At 38.9% G+C, this 23,694-nt stretch overlaps 1 protein-coding gene across 6 annotated transcripts in view; it reads left to right on the top strand.

Annotated features, from left to right (window-relative positions):
- Positions 1-23,694, top strand: part of MSH3 (mutS homolog 3) — a 236,554-nt gene that overhangs the window by 115,910 nt on the left and 96,950 nt on the right. For all 6 annotated transcript variants that reach the window (XR_013445733.1, XM_078067114.1, XM_078067112.1 and 3 more), the window contains 3 exons: positions 3,074-3,158; positions 5,756-5,865; positions 23,069-23,201. Coding sequence is in view for 5 of the 6 variants with exons in the window: in XM_078067114.1 (XP_077923240.1) it covers positions 3,074-3,158; positions 5,756-5,865; positions 23,069-23,201 (328 nt within the window). In the remaining variant the exon portion in view is untranslated. The remainder of the gene's footprint in view (positions 1-3,073; positions 3,159-5,755; positions 5,866-23,068; positions 23,202-23,694) is intronic.

Here is a 23,694-nt window from a genome sequence, read left to right as displayed (position 1 = left end):
ATTTCAAAGCATATAAAATTTGGCTTTTTCCAGAAGGATAAATAATTTAGAATTGCTTGAGTATTTCAGATCAGTGATCATATACTGTTGAATTCCTGAGGATGCTGGCAGATACAACCCTGAGTTCAAAAAACCATATAATTCCTAATGGAAATAGGCACTGACAGAAGGAAATTTCTTTCGTATTTGGGAAGAAGAGTCCCAACTCCAGAATACATTATCAACCAAGCATAGGGGAAACCTGAAAGCATATTTAGTTCTTGGGGCACCTGGGTGACTCAGTCGGTTAAGCATCTGCCTTCGGCTCAGCCGTGGTCCCAGGGTCCTGGGATCGAGCCCCGAGTTGGGCTCCCTGCTCAGTGCGGAGACTGCTTCTCCCTCTCCCTCTGCTGCTCCCCCCTGCTTGTGCTCTCTTGCTTTCTCTCTCTGTCAAATTAATAAGTAAAATCTTAAAAAAAAAAAAGCATATTTAGCTCTTATGTTGCTTGATAATTATTGTTCCATAGGAATCATTCCAATTTAATATTGCCCAGTGGTTGATCTTTTTTATTAAAATCAATGCAGATGTTAGGTTTAAATAAACTCTTTGCTTCTCATGGTGTCTACTTTGAGATCTAGGGGACTTGCTCAATAAGGGAAAAACCTAAAACAAAATAAAAACTATGCACAACTTATTAATACTGCTAATTAATAAAGGAACCTGTATTTTTTCTCTAAAGGTCTAGTTTTGTGAGCTAACTTAAGACAATTTGGTTGTTCAGTTTATTGGGTTCTTTTTGGTGTTGTAGATACCCAGTAAAAATATAGGTGAGGGCTCTAAGACTCCTCCTCCAGTGCTCTCTATACTAGGTTGTGTGTTAGTCCAAACAAAATTCTGCCACACATATACTTCTTAGCAAGCAGACACAAAAGTAGTCCTGTTAACTTTTCTGTAAGCTCCATGAAATTCTGATTTTTATTTATTTATTTTTTTAGTGTTCTGATAGCGCCTTGCTTCAGAGGTTCATTTGAGGCATAGTAGGAGCACTTTTAGTTAGAGTTAGGTGACAAAACTCTCAACTAATTGCTGGAGCAAAGGTGCTTTCAGAAACCTAAACCTAAGACCCCATTCTTCAGCGTATGGACTGTTGGGTTTACTAGTTCTTGTGAGGGTAAAGCCAATTGAACAGTATTTCTGGATAGTCCACAGATCTTAAATGTCATTTATTTATGTTACAGCTCTGCTCTTCATGGAAGATGAAGACCGCTAACTGAGATGTTTTTAGAACAGGCTGTGGGATTATGGGTTCTTGATTAGTCTTTCTCTCAGACCACATGAGCATCCCTGTAGAGTCTGTGTTTGATTAACATACTCATGTGTTACTCACTGCTAGGGTATAGGTTCAACCTAACTGTCAGGAACAGGGGAAGACTTCTACCTCAACACTTGGGAACTGGCTGGATGTCAGCTCGAGTCCAGGCTATCAACTCTTCCAATTTGGATCTTTGACCATAAAAGTGTGTGAACACCTGTCAGCTACACAGGAAATCACTGCCTAATTGTTTCTTCCTGAAGAGAACGTTTTACATTTTATTCTTGTCCCTGGGTGTTTTATGGACATCTCTGGGTTTTAGGACTCAAAGGAAACCAATCAACCCACCCGAGCTGGCTCCCCCATAGGAAGATGGCAGACATTTGTTGAGCATCTGTGTTCTGCTAGGCTCAGCAGGTGGCTGCAAAATGTATGACATAAATAACTCTTGCCTTCAAGGAACTTTGATCTATTAATGAGGATAACAGAAGAACATGAAATTGCTGTAATACAAAGCCAATTAAGTTAACTGCTATAAGAAGGAGTGAAAGAGCTACACACACCTGCTGTCAATCAGTGTTGGAGTTGCTCCTCTCTAAAAATCATTAACAAGTTATCATGGAAGCTACATCAAACCTGTCAGAGAAATCATGCTGCTAAAGGACAGTTCTTAACTAGGCAATATTCCTAACATGCAGGAAGGTTATTTTTTTTTTCAGGGCTTTGGAGCATTAGTTTGGGGAGTCATCTAGAAGTGAGGGCATCTCTCAGTGAGCACTGGCTCTGATTTTAGGCTCTAGACTCCTGGATGAAGCCTTGTTTCCATAACTGGCTTGGGAACCTGGATTATATTTAGATCTTACCACAGCCACGTGAGAAGTATAGTAGTTAATAATGCAAACATTCATGCTTTTCCTCCAAATAGTTTAGTGGCTTGCCATTATTTTTCTTGCCTTTAAAAATAAGCTATAAAATCTGTAAGTGCTGTTGATGGAAACATAAAGGAAATTGAATTACTGTATTATTAATGCATTGATTAATACACTTTTTAACACAAAAGATTGCTAAGGACAGAATTGGAATTGTGTATACACTTATTAATCATCACAGCTCAGTACTCAAGTCTGAAATTTATTGATCTTTAATCTCATTTGGGATAGTTTTAGGGACAGAGAGAGACTGTGAATTCTTTGAGCTTAAGGAAATAATTTTTGCTACTTTTTAAGTTTTATACTCCACTAAAATGTTAGCTCCATTAATGTGTGTTGTTAATTATAGAGTAAATACCATTTGTTGTACATATCAGAATGTTGATTAAAAGCTGTTTAAAGGGTTTATCAAGATGATCTCATGCTAAAGAATAAGGAGGACATTTTAAAATATCTTGACATATTTTTCTAGCTAATTGCATAGCTTTTCCTGAAGATACCACCACATGCTCTGCTGATGATAAAAGACTATGTTTGGTTCTATTCCTGGAAATGTAAAAAAGAGATGTTGGTACCATTTACCTCCTTGTGCTTGTTTATGGTGTGAGACAACTATCTTTTTGCATCAGTCTGTTTAATAGCACCAGCATCAATGGAAAACAGTATCCCAGTGAATACTTGTTTTGCTCCTTTTGGTTTGATTTTCTATCAAAGAACTCATTTTTGTCATAATGGTACTGGAATATTTAGTTTAGTTTTTAAAATTTCTTTATGTACTTACATCATGGCTAAATTAGTTTTTAAAATTTCTTTATGCACTTATATCATGGCTCATATTTCATTCTTTAACAGGAATTTCAAACAGTTGTCTGGTGAAACGGAATTTATGACAATTAATGGAACAACATTAAGGAATCTTGAAATCCTACAGAATCAGGTGAGGTAAACATAAAGGCTAATTGATTCAAAATGAGTTTGAACAAAAATTTGAAATAAGGTGGCAGTCTGTTCTTAAGAGTGAAGGTGAGAACAAGAATATTGTCTTTAACTGATCACTCTGCCCATCATCTATCTATTAATTGATAACTGCAGGACCCCTTTTTTTGAGAATCACATATATGAAATACTTCCCTGGGGGTTACTTTGGGAGCTATAGAGCTGTCCTTCTTAATTATTGAAGTGACATTCCCATCCTGATAATCTCTGTATCAAATATTTGTTTGGAAAGGCATAATCTTTGAAAATTAATGTAAAGTGGATTTTTTGTCTGTTTGATTATATTTTTTCTATGTGCCTTTTTCACTGAAATGTCTTCAGTCTTATTATCCAGTATAAAACAAGTTACTGTGATATTGTTAGATTATAAGATGCATAAATTTCATTTCACAAACTTCCATCATTATTTGCCCTTTATTGATGAATTAGGAAGATAATGGAGACATTAAATTGATTGCTTTCATTTATTAAATTATCACTTAGAAATAAGATCTTATATAATGTTCATAACATAAAGCCATAGAAATAAAAAGCAATTCCAGATCATTTGAGTAAGTAGTTGAAAAGCTGAACCGTCTGAGTTAAATGGTTTAAAGCTCTTCAGAAATATTTATTACTGTTGTAAATTAAAGTAAATGCTGAATTTATTCTCCTGACTCCTAGATTTGTATATTACTAACTAGTTTCTCTCATTTAGTTTCTCCCTCTTCCAGGCTGTCCTTGTATGCTAGAGTCAACCTTACTTTAATTTCATAACATTTTGATCTTGTCATTACATTATCCGGAGATTGAGAATCTTTCCTGCATATCTTTCTCACCAACTCTGTATACATTGCCCAATAGGAAATGAGTAGTAGGAGGAAAAGAACATTTCTTGGATGAAGAAGAGCTCATAATCAGACTCTGAAGACACAGCGCTGGCCTTCCTAGCTTTCTTTATTCTGCCACTTCTTCCCTGTTCAAATCCTACTGCTGTGGAGTCAGTTCTGAAAATAAATTCCTAAGGCAAAAATACCCTTAAAAGCTCTTTCATTATCAGGACTTGGGCCATTATAGAAACAGAAGCTAAGAATTCACAGCTTTGGCTTGTCTTTGCATTTGAACTTTGGCCTCTGTTATCCATGGAGCAATGGAAAGGGGTAATGAGGAGGGGGCTGGGTATCAGGGAGAGCAATTGAATAACTGTTTCTCTCCCACCCTTCCCTCTCTTGTCTGAGCCTGGTCCTTCAGTGATGCAGGAAATAATTGGAAAATTATTCCCACCCACTTTCCTCTTCCTGGGACCCTTTACTGTACTCAGGCGAGTAGGGCATGTGTTTTGGAAGAAATGGTGCTGGTTTTGATGTGGACTGCCCTCGTCAGTCAGCTCATCCTCAGGGGAGCCTTCTGTGACCTGTAGCTTCTGTGTGCGCTCTGCTTTAAACTCCGAAGGCCTGGCAGCTTTTGTCATGGCTTTTATAGTTAATTTCTGCCAAGTGGCATCATGTGTTGATTATGAGTCATTTCTTTCTTTTTTTTTTAATATACAGTAGGAACATATATTTTAACTCTTCTAAAAGATATTTCTCCATTTTGATATAAAAATCAAACCCATCATACTTTTCCCACCAATCTTTCCACATCAAGGGCAATCAGAAATTTGTACAACATGAATATTTGCTTCTGAAACAAAAATTACAAATGAAAGTGATAACAAAAGTACACAAATCAATTTCTCCCATACTTGGATATAAGATATGGTCCTCAAGGAGGGGCCATATCTTAATACACCTTTGCCAGTCATACAACTGAGTACAGAGGAGTATTCTGGAAGTACTTGCTTAATGACTTGAAGGAAAAGAAAAAAAGTTAAAAAAAAAATTTAGGTGAAAGCAATTTTATATTCCAAATAAGATTTAAACCTATTGACTTTTTGTAATACAATGAGACCTTGGTTAAAATTAACTATCATCTCTAGTTAATTTTTTTTTTAGTCGTTCAACTTCGAAGTAGCAAAGCACAGGTCAGTAATTTTTTACTGAGGATTTAATAAAGCAGACTAAAATAAAGTCTTTCCAGGGTGAATTCCTAGAGTGCAGTTTAACTTCAGTTCCATCTCCAGTACCTTCTACTTGTTCAGTGTTTTCATGGGAGCAGCAGTCCTTAGAACTCTGAGGCCGTGGAGGATACTGAATTGCCAAAGGAAATTAAATTATCTTCACTGTACTTCCCAAGGCAGAAAAGTCTGTATTTTTAAGATGTGTAGGACAAACATATATTTTAAAAGATTTCTAAATATTCTTAGTTAACCAAAACCACACACAGACTGTCCTTTTTCTGTGCAAATATCAGTACTTTATATTGTATATGTGTGTTCATATGTACATGCATTCGTCATACATTAAATGAACGCCTGTTATGAGCCATACTTTATGATAGGCATCTGTACCATTTAAAATTGGGGTATATGGAATAATTAAGGCACATGAGCAACTAGCAGTTTTGGTACAAATACAACATCCACTTAATAAATAAAACTTTTCTTCTGGTTTTTCTTAGACTGACATGAAAACCAAAGGAAGTTTACTTTGGGTCTTAGACCATACTAAAACCTCATTTGGGAGACGGAAATTAAAGAAGTGGGTGACCCAGCCACTCCTTAAACTAAGGTAAGGGGAATTCTTTTTTGTGTGTTTAATCTGAAATTACATAAAGTTGTGAAATTAAATGTATGTTAGCCTCCTTAAAACCAAGATTACCATAGTTATAAGAACAGAATTTTAGGGGCACCTGGCTGGCTGAGTCAGAGGAGCAGCGATTCTTGATCTCGGGGTCTTGAGTTCGAGCTCCGTGTTGGGTGTAGATTACTAAAAATAAATGAACTTTAAAAACAGAATTTTAAATTGGAGAAGATTTTATTTTGTATCTGGCAATACACTGTGTAGTATTGTGAGGATGTTTTCCTTGTCCCCAAGAATGAGTTGGCTTGCAGATTGGAAGACATGGGGTGTGTCCAGGGAAAGTGAGTTATCCATTTAGTTTGGGTCATCCGCAGCATAAGAGAGTAGGGAGGAGGGGGTTGAAGAGCTGGGGCACTGCCTTTCGTAGAGGGCTTTGAAGGCTAACCTGAGTTGGTAGCCAGGGAAAGTTAATCCAATGATTCTGAGCATGGGAGTGCTAGGATCAGAGCTGGGCTTGTATGTGGGAGGGGACAAAGTGTGGTAGGGTGGGCAAGTTAGCAAGTTCATGGCGAGGTTCTGAGGGACCCGAGCTAAAGCCGGAACAGTAGGGATCTGAGAGAAGGGTCAGGTGTGAGATGTTTGGGAAAGTAGATGAGTAAACCAGGAGCGCCTTCAGGGAAGGTAGCTGAATCTAGTGCCTAAAATGCAGCTGTTTCCAAGCTTGTCCGCCCCTTGCAGTCCTTGGGAGGCTTCGCAGATACTGATGCCTATGTCCAAACCCCCAGAGAGTGTGATTTAATTGGTCTCCAGTGTGGCCTGGGAGTTGGGAGTTTTTGAATGCTCCCCAGATGATTCTGATATGCAGATAAATTGGGAGACTCTGACCTGTCACTTAGTAGGAGCCCCATTAATGTTTACCGAATGAATGAAGGCTGTTATTTATTGCATTTTTACTATGTACCACTCTTTAATACTCAGAAGCATCCTCTGAGGTAGGTCCTTGAGATGAGTAAACAGATTCAGAGCTTCAGTTAACTTGCTCAGTGTTTCACAGCTGGTAGAGCCCAGATTTAAAAACAGCATTGACTCCAGAGCTGAGCAGGCACTTAACCATTCTGAACCGTTTCTTAAAGAGACCAGAGAGTGTGGTGTTAGATGTGTTAGAGGTGTTAGAAGTGCTGTGCGTCAGCTCTGTCAACTGAGTGAGTCAGTCCACTAAGTCCTTGGGTCCCATGTCCTGTCCCATAGGTCTGCCTCCCCATGCCATGTTCTCACCTTTGAATTGGTAAACTGCCTCCTCACAGGTTTGCCCTAAGGAATAAGATGAGACGGGAATCCTAACTACCACTTTTGAGCTCTTTATTACATGGCAAGCCCCGGACTGGGGGCCTTATGTACCTTGTAGCTTTTGAACTACACAAGAGCCTCACTCTTGGCTGCTTATTATGCTGAGTTTAGTAAATAGTCATCTTCAGCAAAGGATAGCACATGTTGTTAGTGCGAGTAATAAGCTTAACACACTCTTATGATGATGATCATTACCAAATCACTTCAAGATTTACCGGGTCACTCCAGTTTTTCTTCTTGACCATAAAGACCTTCGGACAGGGGAAACTGACAAGAAGACATTCTGGAAATGGAAGCACGGTTGATCCTTGAACAACTCGGGTTTGAACTGTGCAGGTCCACTTATGTGCACATTTTTTCTGATACAGTACAGCACTGTAAATGTATTTCCTTATGATTTTCTTAACCTTCTCTTTCCTGTAGTTTACTTTGTTATGAGAATACAGTATATGATACATATATAAAATATGTGTTAATTGGCTATGTTATCAGTTAGGCTTCTGATCAGCAGTAGGCTATTAGTAGTTAAGTTTTGGGGGAGTTAAAAGATATACTCAGATTTTTGACTGTGGTGGGGGAACAGCGCCCCTAATCCCCACATTGTTCAGTGGTCAACTGTGTCTCCTTGGTTCAGTACTGAAATGAGGTAAGAATGCCTTGGGGAGCAAAAGCAGACAAGATGGCTTTCTGCAGAAAGTGTGGAAAGACATCTACCTAAGCATCCATAGCACTTCTTATATTCTTATTTGCTTGGTTGAAATATTCAGCAGAAACAGAGTCAGTAGCAGACTTTTTCATGTAAATTAAAATTTTTATTTCTATTCTTAAAAATTTGTTTTCTATAACTAGGATTAATTTGAGATAAATTCAGTAGACCATATTGTATGCTCTGTAGGAGCTGAATCATGTATCTCTTGGGATCGTACTTTCCCAGGAAGGCTGAAAGAAAATATGCCATGTGTTGAACAGTGATGCTTTCCAAGTATGAACTCTAGACAGGCCCAACACCTATATAGCTGAAAACAAACACACAAAACTTTTTCCTTTGTGCCTTTAATTTTAGATCATGATTTCAAAACTTTTATCTTTCTAATTTACTAAAATTCATTTCAAAAAGAATTTGTTAAATCTTAATGGCACTTGCAACCTATTCCAAATAGCTAGAGAAAATCGTCAGCTGAGTAGTCATTGGTTCAGGCGTATATTTATTATTGTTGTTCGTGCTAACATGGGGGTCATGCAAATCACAGATCTCATCAGTGTGGTTATCCAGGCTAATATTCTCTTTCTAATGTTGGCAGCCAAAAGTTCGTTTAGAGTCTGGTTTTCTTTTATAGGGAGTCATAGAACAAAAAATTGGTGACAAGGGTATTAAGCAAGATATGGTAGGTTTCCCGAAGTTCTCCAAGAGCCTATTATTTGTCAGTTATCCATGAATTTTCTTAAATCCCTAAAGATCATCTTTATATTTTCAGCTCATTTTAGTTCCTGGGGCAATCACACAGTTCATATATCCAGGACCAACTGTTTTAAGTTTCAGAGGATTTTCCACTCCCATCACCTTTTTTTGTATAAAATAGTCTCTTCAGTGTAGAATTTTACTAGTGACTTTTAGAAAATATAAATAGCTTTTACCCTATATTTACTGACTGATTCAAATAATTTACTTAGATTATTGAGACTGGATTTTACTTTATTGAAACCAAATTCGCTTCCCTCCACCTTTCATTTATTTTTTTTGAGAGGCTGAAGGCCATTTTATTTTTTACAGTTTTCTTAATTCAGGTATAAATAACATACAGTGTTATATTAGTTTCACACATCCAATGTCGTGATTCAGCAATTCTATGCATTACTCAGTGCCCATCAGGATAAATGTACTCTTTATCCCTTTTACCTATTTTACCCATCTTCCCACCCACCTCTCTTCTGGCGACTACCAGTTTGTTCTCTGTATTTAAGAGTTTGTTTTTTTAATAAATAGGTGATGTGTTGTGACCTATGCTTTTTATCAGTTCTCTAAGTTTAGGCAAGAAGATTCTTCAGTGTAGTTCTTTGGCTTCTTCTTATAAATGAATGTCACATTGGCAAGTCATTCGTCCTAAGACCTTTTAAAATTAAATTATATTGAATTCATTTTTTGAGGTTCTGTCTTTGAATTCCTTCTGCTTCTTTGAGTTGATACGATCTTGTCAATTTTATATATAAACACCATATGTAGTTTGTTGGTTTTGTCAAAAAGCCTTAAAATACAAATTCTCCTTGTTAATATTGAAAGAAATGGGAAAAAGAAAACTTTGAGAAGTATGGGATGCATCTCTAAAATATTGTTTTAGGCAAAATCCTAATTTCCAAGGCAGATTTGTTCATCTTGGAAGAAGGAGTCAAGATTTGGTAGCTTACTCTGTGTTTTAAAATATTAAACAAAAATAAGTTGTGGATTTCCTTTGTGGGTAACTCTTCTGCCTCACCTTAAATGTGGATGGTCCCCAGGGCTCTCTCCTGGGATCTCTTCTCACTTTCAGCACTACTTAGGATCTTTTCTGGGGCCGTGGTTCCTGTAGCTCCTGTGCTGATGACTTCATCCCATTATCTCCAGCAGCTCCATGTTCACACATCTGCCAGAACATCTCTGCCTCAGAAAATACTCGGTTTGAATGCTGAATGAAACAGATTGGAAACAAAGCATTTCCTTTAGTGAGATAGTGACTTCTTGTAAATGAAGATGTGTGTGTGTGTGTGTGTGTCTGTGCGCGTGCGCGCGCCACAGGTGCACGTATATGTGTACACACAGAGCAGGGTATTATTATTATTATTTTTTAAAAGATTTTATTTATTTATTTGACAGAGAGAGACACAGCGAGAGAGGGAACACAAGCAGGGGGAGTGGGAGAAGGAGAAGCAGGCTCCCCACGGAGCAGGGAGCCCGATGTGGGGCTCGATCCCAGGACCCCGGGATCACGACCTGAGCCGAAGGCAGACGCTTAACGACTGAGCCACCCAGGCGCCCCTAGAGCAGGGTATTATTAACCACAAGGCAGAATCTGAGAAATCAGTCCCTTCCCTTCTAGGATGGATGATTTTGTTAAACAGTGAAAACACTGGATTTCTGGCAAGAGGTAGTATTATATCATCTTGCCTTTTTGTAAAATCACTTTTTATGAAAGGCAGTCAGATGAAAGCCTTTTCATGAAAGGTTTTTTTATTTATTGAGGGAATCTCTGTGCCTCTGGTCTCGCCCTTCTCTGTTTCTGCTCTGCACTACCAATTGGTTACTTTAAAAAAAAAGTATATCTGATTATGTTGTTCCCTACAGTTTGCAGTTCTCACAACACGCTGAGGTGTCGTTTATTTCTGGATCTTTGTACAGTCTGTTTCCTTTGTCTAAAGTGGAAACTTGTACTCATCTCTGTTTCCATTCTAGTGTGCTGCCTGCTTCTTCACAGTCTTCTTTGCTATCTGCTCATCCTCTGGATATCCTTTAAATGTCAGTGTTTCAGAGACCTGAACCTTAGGAGCCGAGCTTTCTTCCTTCCCTAAACCTCCCCTCACTGCCTCTTCTCTTCTCACTGTCTCCTACCCATATCCCTGTGAACATACCTGTTCCCTTTACTGTACATATCAAAGTGTCAGTGACTCCCAAATTTGTATCTCAGGTCTTTACTCTCTCCTATTCCCCAGGATTATATCTTCAGCTTTGATTCATAAACACATAGCTGTATCACAGACATCTCAAACTTCACGTATTCAACCCTGTTCCTCCTTCTGGTGTCCCCATTCCAGGAACCAGCACTTCACCGAACAAGTTGCTTAGACCAGAAACCTGGAAGTTATCCTGGACATTTCCTATTTGACAACCATGTCCTATCTAATACTAAGTCCTGTTGCCTTTAGCTCTAAAATATATTCAGAGTCTGTGCATGTCTTGCCATCTCCACTGCCATCACCGTGGTCTAAACTACATTAGTTCTTACTTGGACAGCTGCAGTATCCTCCTAACTCATCTCTTTTTCAAGATAAAGACTGTATTATGCCACTCCCCTCCCTTAAACTCTTCATTGGCTTCTGCTTCACATGAAGTTAAAATTCTTTCTCATGACTCTTCTGTCTGACTCTCCCCTGCATTCATGCATTCATCATCTTCCGGTCACTCTGGCCTTTCTTTGGTTCCTGAGCAACCCAAAGCTTTTACTCATCTTGTGGTCTTCGCATTTGCTGGGCTCTCTACCTAGAATGTTCTTCTTCACATGCTGACTCCTCTTTTAAGTCTCACCTTTAAAGTGTCACTTCTTCAGAGAGATTTTCTCTGACTGCCTAATCTAAATTATGTTCCTTGTATCATTCTTCATTAGCATATAGGATTTATCATGACTGATATTTGTTTTTTCTGTTTAATATTTCTCACTAAATTGTATTTCATTTATAACAAGCATTCAATAAGTATTTATTGAATGAATTATTAAAATGATGTCATTCAGGACCTAACTCAGCTATCTCTTTGAGAAGTTGTCCTTTTTCTCCTTTCTTTGTAGAAAGTTAACTCTCCTCAGTTTTGTTCAACCTCTTACCCGTCCATCACCAACCCACACAGAATGAATTGGGGGCTCATAGTACTTTGAATATAATAGATGGTCAAGAAATTATGAACAAATGAATCCATTTGAAAATCTTAGGGTTCCAAGTGGTCTTTGGCACACCTCTGTAAGAGAAGTTTATTTTTCTAAGAAAAACTCCTTGATTTTAAAAGCACCTTAGAAGCAGTTTTCTTTCATGTGATTCCTTATTTTAGTGGAACAGTTGCTTGGTCAGGAATGAAAACATTAACACTTAAAGTGGAAGAGATGGTTTGGCAGTATCTTGCTTTCTTGTCAACTCTTAGTGGAATTAGTAGTAAATAGAAGTTCCTTGGCGTAAGTCATGGGACTTAGTAAAGGAAGCCAGGTTGGGGGATGGGATGGGGTCATCTTCCCACCTGAGGCATAGCTGGTTTTAAATATCGTGTAAAAGGTCTAATTCACAACTCTGAACACATCTGAATTGGAATTTTTTTGCTTAGAATTATTTGGATGCGCTGTGATTTTCCTATGACTCCTTAAGGCCATGCCTGTATAATTTGAATTCCATAATGGGTGAATTAGATAGTGTATTAGTTTGCTGGGAGTAAAAAAGTATCACAAACTGGATAGCTTAAACAACACACATTTATCTCACAGTTCTTTCTGAGTTCTCAGAGGAGAAACTGTTCCATGCCTCGCTCCTAGCTTCTAGTGGTTTGCTGGCAATCTTTGGTATCACTTGGCTGGTAGTTGCATCTCTTTTCTGTCTGCTTTCACATTCACATGGTATTCTTCCTGTGTGCATATCTGTTCACATGACGTTCTTTCAATGAGGATGTATCCTGTTGGATTGGGGGCCTCCCATATTCCAGTATGACCTCGTCTTAACTAACCCTGATTCCAACTAAGGTCAAATTCTGAGGCACAGGGGATTAGTCTTCAACATGTATTTTTTTGTTGATACAATTCTACCCCTAACAGGGAGGCTCAATAATTTCATCTTTCTTCCTTTTGGCACAAGCGGATTGAATATATTCATCTCTTGGATGGAAACAAGTGTTTTGATTATCATTTAAATGTATTACACATTTATTCAACATCTGAAGTGATGTTATAAAGAACCATTGAATTTTGTAAGTTGCAAACATTCTGCAATTTTGTGCCTGAAGTACAGTACTCTGAAAAATCATCCATCGGTCTTTGAAAAACATTCTGGTCTGTATCTGTCCAGGTGAAGGTATTTTACAAATGTTAGGTTGATTTTTAGGGATCAGAAAAAGACATTTGTATGTGGGAAAAAAAGAGTAAGGGAAATGTTTGGGTAGAAAGGAGCAGAGGTCCACATCTAAGGGTTGAGGAGAGAAAAGTAGCCATGGTGGGAAGGGAGAGGGCTGAGGGCTAAGCGGTAAGATGTGTTACTCTGTAAGTGGGTCCTGTGTGGGAGTGGAGAGAAAAAGGCAGCACAGAAAACTGATGTCTGACTGTGCTGCATTTTTTGAGTCTGTGATATGTCTATTAATTCTTCCAGCTATCCTCAGAGATAGTTATTACTTCATTTTATAGACATGGAATACTGAGACTCGGGTTAATTATCCAAGATCATCCAGCTTGCACATAGGGCCCATCTAGAAGCACACTTGGGGAGTTATTGGGACTTGACCTCTAGTTCTGCTTCCCTCACCCAGTTGTGTCACTTTGTACAAGTTACGAATTTTGATACACCCTCTGTTCCTTTATCTGTAAAGTGGGAACTATAATACCTAGCTCACAGGGTTGTTGTGAGGACCAGATGAGACAGGATATATAAAGAGTTGTTCTGGTTGCTAGCATCAGTTATGTGGTTCAGGAAAATAGCTGTGGTCTTTATAATTGGTTATAATTTATAACCAAAAAACTGGAAGCAACCTAGTTATTAATAGGGCAGTAGAAAAAAAAAAAAAAAAAAATAGGGCAGTAGAAAAATAAATTGTTATCTAGTCTTAGTTAGGATATGATAACAGCAGTTAAAATGAAGACAGTGGTCAGATGACCCAGCTGGAGGCTTCCCGTGATGATAGGGCAGAGGCTGGGTGCCACTGTCAGGTGTCCCATATCTGTCTGGTCAGGTCTCCTGAATCTAGTACTTGCCCGTGTTGTATCTTTTGCCTGTAGCTGCAGTCGGTATTGTGAGGAGAATTTGCAAGGAACACTGGTGAGTAGATAGTGTCTTTGTCAGTCCCCTCTAAGAATGATGCAACCATCAGCAATTGAGCTCTGTCATTTTGTGTGGTCGGGCTTGGATCACAACCTTTCTCATTTATTTAATGCTCTAAACCTGACTATGTCGTGGGACCTTAGGAAGCTCAGTCTCATATTCTGATTGACTAAGGACAGGTTAACATGTTTGTTAACACTAAAGGTGTAGTACATTGGTTGGAGAAACTAACTGCTTAACAACAACAACAAAAATACCACACAGTTGGACAGCTCTAACAGTGGAAATTGATCTCTTCTTTATCTTCTTTGCATAAACAATCCATGGTCTTGCCATATTGAAGGTGGGCTGGAACTCATCACATAGGCATTTAGGAACTCCACAGGCTCTTCAGTCTTAAACCTGTGATTTCTGAGGTCAGCCTGGGCAGTGACATCCAGCCTGAGGAAGGGGACAGAGCATGGAGGACATATTTTTGGTTCACCAGGTCTTGTAGTGGCAAATATCATTTCTGCTCACACGTCACTGACTAGAACTCATTCTGATGGTCTCACTTAACTGCAAGGGAGGTTAACAAATGTTTGTCAAGGACGAAAAAGATATATTTAATGAATACCTAGCAGTCTATTGCCAGAGATGGGCTATTTTTCCTTTAACTTTGTATTGTTGTTTCAACTGTGTTGTACTTTTTTTTTTTTACACATTTAAATGATGAACTTATTTAAATTTCTGAATAGGCAGTACCTTCACATAGTTGCAGAGCTTAAAAATGGAAAAAGAGGGTGCCTGGGTGGCTCAGTACGTTAAGCGTCTGCCTTTGGCTCAGGTCGTGTGATCCTGGTGTCCTGGGATTGTGATCCCAGCATCCTGGGATTGACCCTCGCTTCAGGGCTCCCTGCTTAGTGGGGAGTCTGCTTCTCCCTCTCCCTCTGCCCCTGCTCGTGTTCTTTCTCTTTCTCAAATAGATAAAATCTTAAAAAAAAAAAAAGTATATAGATAGTGAAATGTTTGCCTCTCATCCCTGCCCCACATCTGCTCAGTTCCTATTGGATAATCATGGCTGTTATTTTCTTGTGTATCTTTCCAGAGGCTTTCTGTTTTAAAAAGCAAATAAATAAAGATGAATATATAGTCCTCCCTCCCTTTTTACATGGATGGGGCATAATATACACAATATTTTTTGCTTCTTTCCCTTAATAGTATAAGATAGTTACTTTTGTATTATTATGTATAGTAAATTTATGTATAGTAAATTTTGTATTATTCTGTCTCAGTGACAAGACGTTCCTACGCTCGAGGAGTTTCTAATCTAATTTGGTCAAGGTATAATCTAGTGAGGAGGAGATGCAGATAAGATATCCTGTACCTAAGATAAAATTCTTACCTGTTACACGCTGTATAGCTCAGTAGCACAATTAGAGCAAATGAAGAATACTTTTTTAATTCAAATTAGATTTTTAGAAAACTGTTAAAGAGAATTAAGCATGCTAAGGTTATTCTTGGTAATTAAATCACATAAATCATTGAAATTAGCGAAACTGAAACTGGTTGGTATTAGGAAATAGATCCCTGACTATTGATTACATTTTTGTGTAATTTTCTAAAGCACTAAGTACATTCTAGTGATAGTTCTTTCTCTTGAATAGTTAAATGACTTTTATTTTGGTAAACTCATGTTTGGAGTATTAACGGTTTATTTCTAATTCATAACTCTGGCCTCAATGACAAAGTAATAAAATGTTATGTATTTCCTCCATTTACCGTTTAATTTATATTAACAAAACTGAATGCCATTTTAAAGTCTCAGGGATTTGTTGTACTGAACTACATTGGGAGGCCCTCTTTATTCTTCGTGGTTTCCCATGTTCCATGAACCTGCCCACACAGTGTTCACCTTTGGTGACTGTGGTTTTCCTCAGCCCAGTGAGACACAATACTGCTCATAAATGGGAATGAAGAGCAGTAGGTGGGGCATAGCTGCGAGCGGAGATTGGTTGCTGTTGAGCCCTGCCTCTCTGCCTTTGCTGTGTGAATGTTTGAGCAGAAACTGCTGCTGCCAAGAAAAAAGTGACCCCAAACACCTCTTACCCGAACGTCTGCCCTGACTTAGTGCCTGTGGAGGAACCAGTGTCTCTTGGGATGCTTATACCCAGGAACCTGCCGCTGGCCTCCGCTTCGTTCTGTAGTAATCAGGCCTCCAGGGAAGGCTAAACTGGTTCACGTGACCAGCAGGAAATGGCAGCTTTCCTTTGTGCTGAGGAGGAGATACACAGGAGGGAGTGAGGAGGAAGAGTTGGAGATCTTTTCCTTCTTGGCTCTTCCAGCTTTATTTTCCTCTCTTTGTGCCTTTACCGGTGGGGATTTTCAGAGTATATCTCCTCCAAATGCCGTGGGAGGACTTCATTTCCTGTGGCTGTAATGTCATAAAAATCCCTCTATGAAATAACTAGATATGCTGTATAAAGCATAAGACATTGTTTTCGGACATAGCTGAGCCTCTTAAATAATGATAAAGGGAAAAACTGAGGGAACAGATTAAAGAAGGAGCTGGAAGTGGGAGTTGACTGCTGCTGCAGTTGCCCCCCTAGGCCTCTGCAGACGTTGGTAATCAAAAGGATCGGGTTTTAAAAAGCCTTGTGGGAAACTGGAGTGAAGGCTTTGTGTCTAAGTTAGGGAGCCTATAGTAATGTGAGACCCTCCAAGGATCATAATCTCATTAAAGAGAGGGAACAAGGAAATACATTTGTCTTGGCCTAGTCTTTACAGAGGGGAAATTTGCCAAGAATTCTCAACCAGAGGCTCACCCTCACTCAGGTTTGCTATTCCAATTGTACTGTCTGTGTGGCCTGGCAATTTCCAACTTGTGAAAGTTGTTTTGAATGGTCCCATGCCTCAGGGTTCCTAGCAGAAGCAAATGCAAACGCTCCCTGAAGGAATACACTCTCAATCCTGGCCTTCTAGGAATCACAAAGGGAAAGCTCTACCATAAGCTCACAAACCACAATTACAAAAGATAAGGAAACAAGTAACCATGAATGTGAGTAGAAATTATAAACAGCTGAATTAGAATCCCAAGACCTTCAGATCATGGGATTATGAGGATAAATATCAAAAGTTAAAAGAAGTTAAAGTTAAATACAAAAAAGAACAAAAAATATGAGCACAAAACAAAAATGCCATCAAAGGAGAGAGTAGATTGTTTTTTAAAAAGAACTACATACAACTTTTAGAAACGGTGGGTTACACAGGAATAAATGCAGTAACTATAACGCAGGGTAATATCTGAAGAAATTACCTGGAGTATAACACAGAGAGACAATACGATAAAAAATATAAGAAATTGTAAGACAAAAAGAGAATTAGGTGGTCTAACATAATCCTCATCAGATTTCCAGAGGGAAATTAGAATAGGGAGAGAAGAGACAGTGTTCAAAGAGATTGTCCTTTGACAGTCCTTTATTAGGATGAGAATTTCTCATATTTCATGAATGATATGAATCCTTAGGTTTAGGAAGCACAGTGGATTCAAAGTGCATTTGAGAACAAACGAGAAATCCACATTTCACTAAATCACACTGAAACTGTATGACACCGTATCAGATGTAAAAATATTACAAAGAGCAGAGAGCAAAGAAAGATCACCTGTCATGCCCTAAAAATTACATAACTGATTTGATTTCTAATTTCCCCACCTGTTCTCTGCTTTATTTGCTTTCTTTCAGTGATTTCTTTTGGATTTATTGAGTTTTTGTTTTTTGTTTTTTTGTTTTTCATTTAATCGCCCCTTTCCCTGCCCAAAGCTTCGTAGTTTATATGTCTGTTCCTGTTGTCTCTTGTTTCTGTTGATTCTTACTCATCTAGTTGCTTTTTATGCTTGATTATCTTTGTTTACTGATTATATTCTTTGGAAATTTATTTTAAGAATAATGTGAGGGCTAGGATGAAGGTGCCTTCTCTGTTTGTTTGCTTCTGCCAGGTTCTTGGTGGCACAACAATTCTGGGACCATTTTAATTCAGGTGCAGCATTTGGTATGTTTTAGTCCATCCAAATGATGCGAACCTATACTGCAAGTTCATCTTTACTGTGAGGCTAGCTCATTTTTAAGCACATCTCTTCAGTACTAAAGTGGCTTTGACTGCTGGATTACTCCTCTGGGTTCCTGTTTTCTTTTAGATTTTGGTGATTTTATTCCTTACCATTTTGTTAGTTCTTTGATACTTTTATGAACATGTTTTTATGTCTCATTTGGCTTTTTAAATTGTCCTCATTGGAATGATGGTCTGAAAGTACTGGTTCTCACCATTACCAAAAGCAAAAATCCTATTATGTGTTTTCAAAGACTCAAGTTGATGTTCTAAACTGGTAATGGAAGGTAGCTGTCAGAAAATTGTTCTGTTTAATATTCCAAAAAGGGTGAATTGTTGTCTATTCCTAAAATGATGCATCACTAGAATAGGAGTAATAAAAATCCTCAAAAGCTTGTTGGGTGATCTATAATTTGCAACAAGGTACATATTCAGAATAGCTCCTTAGAATGTAATTTGTAAATAAATAAAATAACGACATTTGTGGATGACTCATAGCGCATCTCCTTACTCAAGCTATTCCTTCTTCCCCCTCCTGCCTTGCCTTATCTAATATGTCACAACTCTTGTTAACTTGACCTCCTTAATGTATCTTAAAACTATGTGCCTTTTCACCCCTCTGTCCTTTACCCAAGTTCAGATCATCAGCATCCCTCCCCTGGAGTCTTCCTGCCACTGTCCTCTGCCTTTCAGACGTTAGCCATTGGCTCCCATTCTCAGGGGAAAGTCCCAGCTCCTGTGTGGCCCATGTCCCTCACATGACCATATGCTGCCTGGCTGCCTAGCTCCTGCTGTCACACTCTCACACTTTCAGCCTCCATCTTCCCGTACATCTTCCTGAGCTACTTCTACAGTCAGTACTTTCGTAAGCACTTGGTAATTATTCATTAAATGAACCAGTGAATGATGTGTATGACTCTAGGGAGATCCAAGTAATCATAGGCCCTCTCATGTTTCTATTAGAAAGCTGTGTAGGTAGTTAGTTGAGCCATAGTGCATGGCCAGCATGGTAATGTCTGGATTTAATTTACTCATTTTATATCGTCTGTCTTTAGAGCCAACCTTTCAGTGAAAAGTCAGAACAAACACAACTCTTCAGAGCAAACCTTTCAGTGAAAAGTCAGAACAAACACCACATAAAACCACCTCTCCTCAGTAGTTAGCTTCCCCCCCCCGCTTCGCCCTCCAAGTAACCTTATGTTAGAATGATAGAGGCATCTCCACAAATAGCAACCAGCAGGTACAGACTTCATCACATGTCCTTGCAATGGCAGCAGCTGCAGTAGGGTTACGTACTGTGTTCCTGAGTGGCAGCCACACACAGCAGATACTGGCGTCATCGCCCAGTTCATCTTCAGATGTGAAGGACTCCAGTGACACCCACTTTTAGTCCTTGGGTCTTTGGTGGTAAAGAAGAATCTTTGTCATTGAAGGACCTCAAGTCCATTGTTTTTTGTCATAGGGAATGAAATGACTCAGGGGCCTTCCTTTCATTTGGACTGTGTCATGCTGTAAGATCAACCATAGAGTTCTATAGGGCATCTTGACGCAAATACTTTTATCATCATCTCGTTGACAGTGCTACTTCCTTTTTTTTTTTTTTGACAGTGCTACTTCTTGTTTTGTTGACTGTCATGATCACTGAATCTCTCTTATTGATTACACCAAGATATTTTTTCTCTATTTCGGTATAATCTGTCATACTGTTTTATTAGAGTTATTTGGGAAGTCTTGTTACTGCTGCTAAGTAAAGAACAGGATATGCAGACTTTTTAAAAAACTTGATTAGAAGTCATTTTACTAATTTGCATTCTGATCTGCAGATAGGAGATAAAAGTAGAACTATAGCTCCCCCAGTGGTGAGAAGTTTGTAGTAAACAGTGTCACACACCCTTTCACTCTCTTCCTGCCTGTTCTAAACATCTGTAATGCGTTACGGCATTCTCAGTGCAGCCTCCTAACCATTTTGGGTGCTCTTTCCCCCACCCTGTGCTGTTCTTTGTGGTATCTACCAAACAGATTGTATAAGCAAATAAAGATCACTGTTAACAGCTAATCTGTATTGAGTACTTACTATGTACCAGGCACTGTACTGTTTACCATGCATTATTTCATTGCATTCTTGTAACAGCTCTGAGTTAGAGACCATTATTATTCCCATTTTATAGATGAAGAAACTAGGGCAAGACTAAATAACTGGTAAATGGTAGAGGCTGGATTTTAACTGAGGTCACCTGCCCAAATTTTTAACTTCTGAGCTCCCTAACCAATGAAGGCTGGGTTAAAACCAAAATGATTCATAGTAAATATGCTTTTGCCTGTGCTGTCATTAGGCTAAAATAAAAAGCCAGTACCTTTGTATTTTTCCAGATTGCAGACCAGCTTAGCACATCCTTTTTTGTCTCTTTCTAAGAAATTTGTAGTTTTATGTCTATTTAAAAAAAAATCTTCTGGAATATTTCATAAATATGACTTAGGCTTTTATTAACCTGTTTTGCTTTTATCTTTCCATATCTCCAACAACCTTTATAATTTTTGAGAGAGCAGCTATCTTTGTAGGCTGTCTTATATATTCACAGATGGTATTATTTTATCTGTCCTCATACCATCTGTAGCATCAACCTAGTCTGTTCCAATTGGTGTTATCTCTCATTTATGCAGGAGTGAGTTATTAAAATAAAACTTTATATTTGTATAGCATTTTGGGTAAACGTTAGGGTAAAACATTGATTTATTTTATCACAACAATCCTATGCAAAGAAAATTTAATTTTTTTTTTCACCTCATCTTGATTTACTTTATATGTAGTCTTTGGAATTGAGCTGAATTGAATTCAAGAACTACTTTTTGAACACATATTGTGATCCCAGAACTGTGGGAACGAAGAAATGATCCCTGTTCTCACTGAGCTTACAGTCCAGCAGAAAAGACAGAGAAGTAAATACAATTACGATTTCCACTATGGGAAAGACAATAGAGGGTTGTGTGGAAAAGGACGGCAGAGGATTAAATCTGGTCTGCTGAGTCCAAAAGCTCTTTCAGAAGAAGGGTGAATAGGAGTTTGCCAAACAAAGTGGAGCTGGTAGGTAGCAGGAGAGAGGAAGAGAGTCTTCAAGGCAGAGTGAGCAGCAAATGAGCAGGCCCTGGTATCAGAGAAGTTGGAGTGACCAAAATATGGAACAATTTCAGTGTAAGTCAAACTTACAGCGAGAGGAAGAGAGTGGCAGCGGTCTGACTTGAGACTTGAGAGGTAAGCAGGGCCCAGTTGTCTTGTAGGTCAGTGAAGGAATCTGGATTTGCATCTAAGATTATTGGCAAATCATTGATGAGCTGAAAGCAGAGGTAAGACATGAACAGAGTTGGAAGACCGCTCAGGCTACAGTGTGGAGACTGGATTGGAAAAGGGGCAGAAGTGGATGCAGGAAAGTTAGGTTGTTCTTTTTGTAGTCTGTGTGAGAAATGATTTTTACTTAAACTAGTGTAGCAGTAATAGAGATGGAAAGAAATGGATTGATTTAAGAGGCCACCCCACTGAGAATGGAGGAACCAGTGTGTATGTCTACAAAGCTCGGGTGTGTTCTACTGTGTCATGCTGAACCAAATGCCTGTTCTACATAGTAGAGTATGAGCCAGAGAAAAATGAAACCGAAATAAAGCCAGCCTAGTATGCATGTTGTGAACAGGCATGACCTCACAGAGTAGTTTGAAGGATAATAAAGAGAAAAGCACTCAATTAATTGGGAAGTACTCAATTTAACAGTCATCTAGGCAGGATTCTGAGGCTTGCCCTTCACGTCAATGTGTGTGATATCAAAGAACTTTGTTAGACAAACGTGTATTCAGTAGCTCACGTTTCCCTTTGGCCCTGAGTGTCAGTTCATTCTTTCATTTGCTTGCTTGCTCATTCTTCGTTCAAAAAAACATTTACTGAGGGCTCACTATCTACTAGCTATGTTTACTTATCTCAGTCTTTAATACCACATTATGGCCATCATACCTAGTCTGGGCCTTTGGCATTTATAGGCACTAGGTGGGCCACATCCTGTTTAGGGCACATTTAGTCAATCCGGTTTCCATTTTAAGTTGACAACTTCACCATTTCCTCTCCAGTGGCCTGCCCATCACTTATGGTGCAGCCACTGATGAAATCCTCCTACTCTGGTCTCCCATGTCTCCTGACGTCTTATCTTCTGTACTTTCTGTTACTGCTCTGAGTCTTTGCTCAGGCTCAGTAATGCCTAATCCCACTTCAAACAGGTGATCGATTCAGCCACCACCACCAAGTCTTCTATCAAAGTAGTTGGTTGAATGAATGAATTGGTTTTTGACTGAGATGATCAGTCATTTCAGTCGGACTAGAAAACTCAGTTGCCCTTTGTAGATCCGTTATATTAGCCAAGGTAAAACAAGCAGTTGTAGCAAATAAATCCTCAATCTCAGTGGTTTAAATACAATAAAAGTTTATTTCTTGCTAATGTAAAGTCCACCTGGTAGCAAATGTGGGAGTGATGGGTTTTCTGCTCCACTAACGGACCCAGGCTGAGAGAGTCTTCAGGTGGCTCACAAGATTGTTTGGGGCCTAACATTCAGCTGGGGAAAGAACAGATGTGAAAGATCACACAGGAGGGTTTTATGGGCCAGAGCCAGAATTGGCTTAATCATTCCTGCTTACATTTTATTGTCTACAATGTGGGTACATGGCCATAGCTAATTGCAGAGGGAAACTGGGAAATGTCGTCTGGCTGGGAAATGTCGTCTGTGTGTTTGCCCAGGAGGAATGGAAAATCTAAGGAGCCAGTTTCTGCTCCACTTAGTTAATGACTTTCTTTGTATGGTACCTGCTCTTTGATGTAAATGATAGGGGTTAGGAAGGGCCAGAGGTATGGAGGAGGAGTCCCTTTATGTTTTTCTAAGTAGCTGTTGTCACAGTGCTGGGCATAAGAGTGGGAAATGTCTCTATTCTGAATTCCTAACATATCTTATAATTGTTACTACTCTGTTCCCACAGGGAGATAAATGCTCGACTAGATGCTGTATCTGAAGTACTCCATTCAGAATCCAGTGTGTTTGGTCAGATAGAAAATCATCTGCGTAAACTGCCGGATATAGAGAGAGGACTCTGTAGCATTTATCACAAAAAAGTAAGTGTGATAGAAATCAAATCTATTAAAGCTGTTAATGTTCTGCAGCACAAGGACACCAGGTATTAAAGGAAAACATGTCAGAGCTTCATCATTGTTATTATTTTGTGAAATCTTACGGATAACATGAGAGAATTCTTAGAACATTTAATGGCACAAATTAAAGTTATTCCAATTTTTTAGGGGTGCCTGGTTGGCTCAGTCGTTAAGTGTCTGCCTTTGGCTCAGGTCGTGATCCCAGGGTCTTGGGATCGAGCCCCGCATCGGGCTCCCTGCTCCGTGGGAAGCCTGCTTCTCCCTCTCCCACTCCCCCTGCTTGTGTTCCCTCTCTCGCTGCGTCTCTCTCTGTCAGGTAAATAAATAAAATCTTAAAAAAATAAAAAATAAAAAAAATAAAGTTATTCCAATTTTTGCATTGTAAAAAGTAAAGTTTGCCCCTTTCTGTTAACTACAGCAACGCATAGAGGCCCTTCTGTTTTAACACAGGATATTC

The sequence above is a fragment of the Halichoerus grypus genome, chromosome 2 (assembly GCF_964656455.1).
Source record: "Halichoerus grypus chromosome 2, mHalGry1.hap1.1, whole genome shotgun sequence".
NCBI classification, from domain to species: domain Eukaryota; kingdom Metazoa; phylum Chordata; class Mammalia; order Carnivora; family Phocidae; genus Halichoerus; species Halichoerus grypus.
This window is presented reverse-complemented; position numbering and strand designations above follow the sequence as displayed.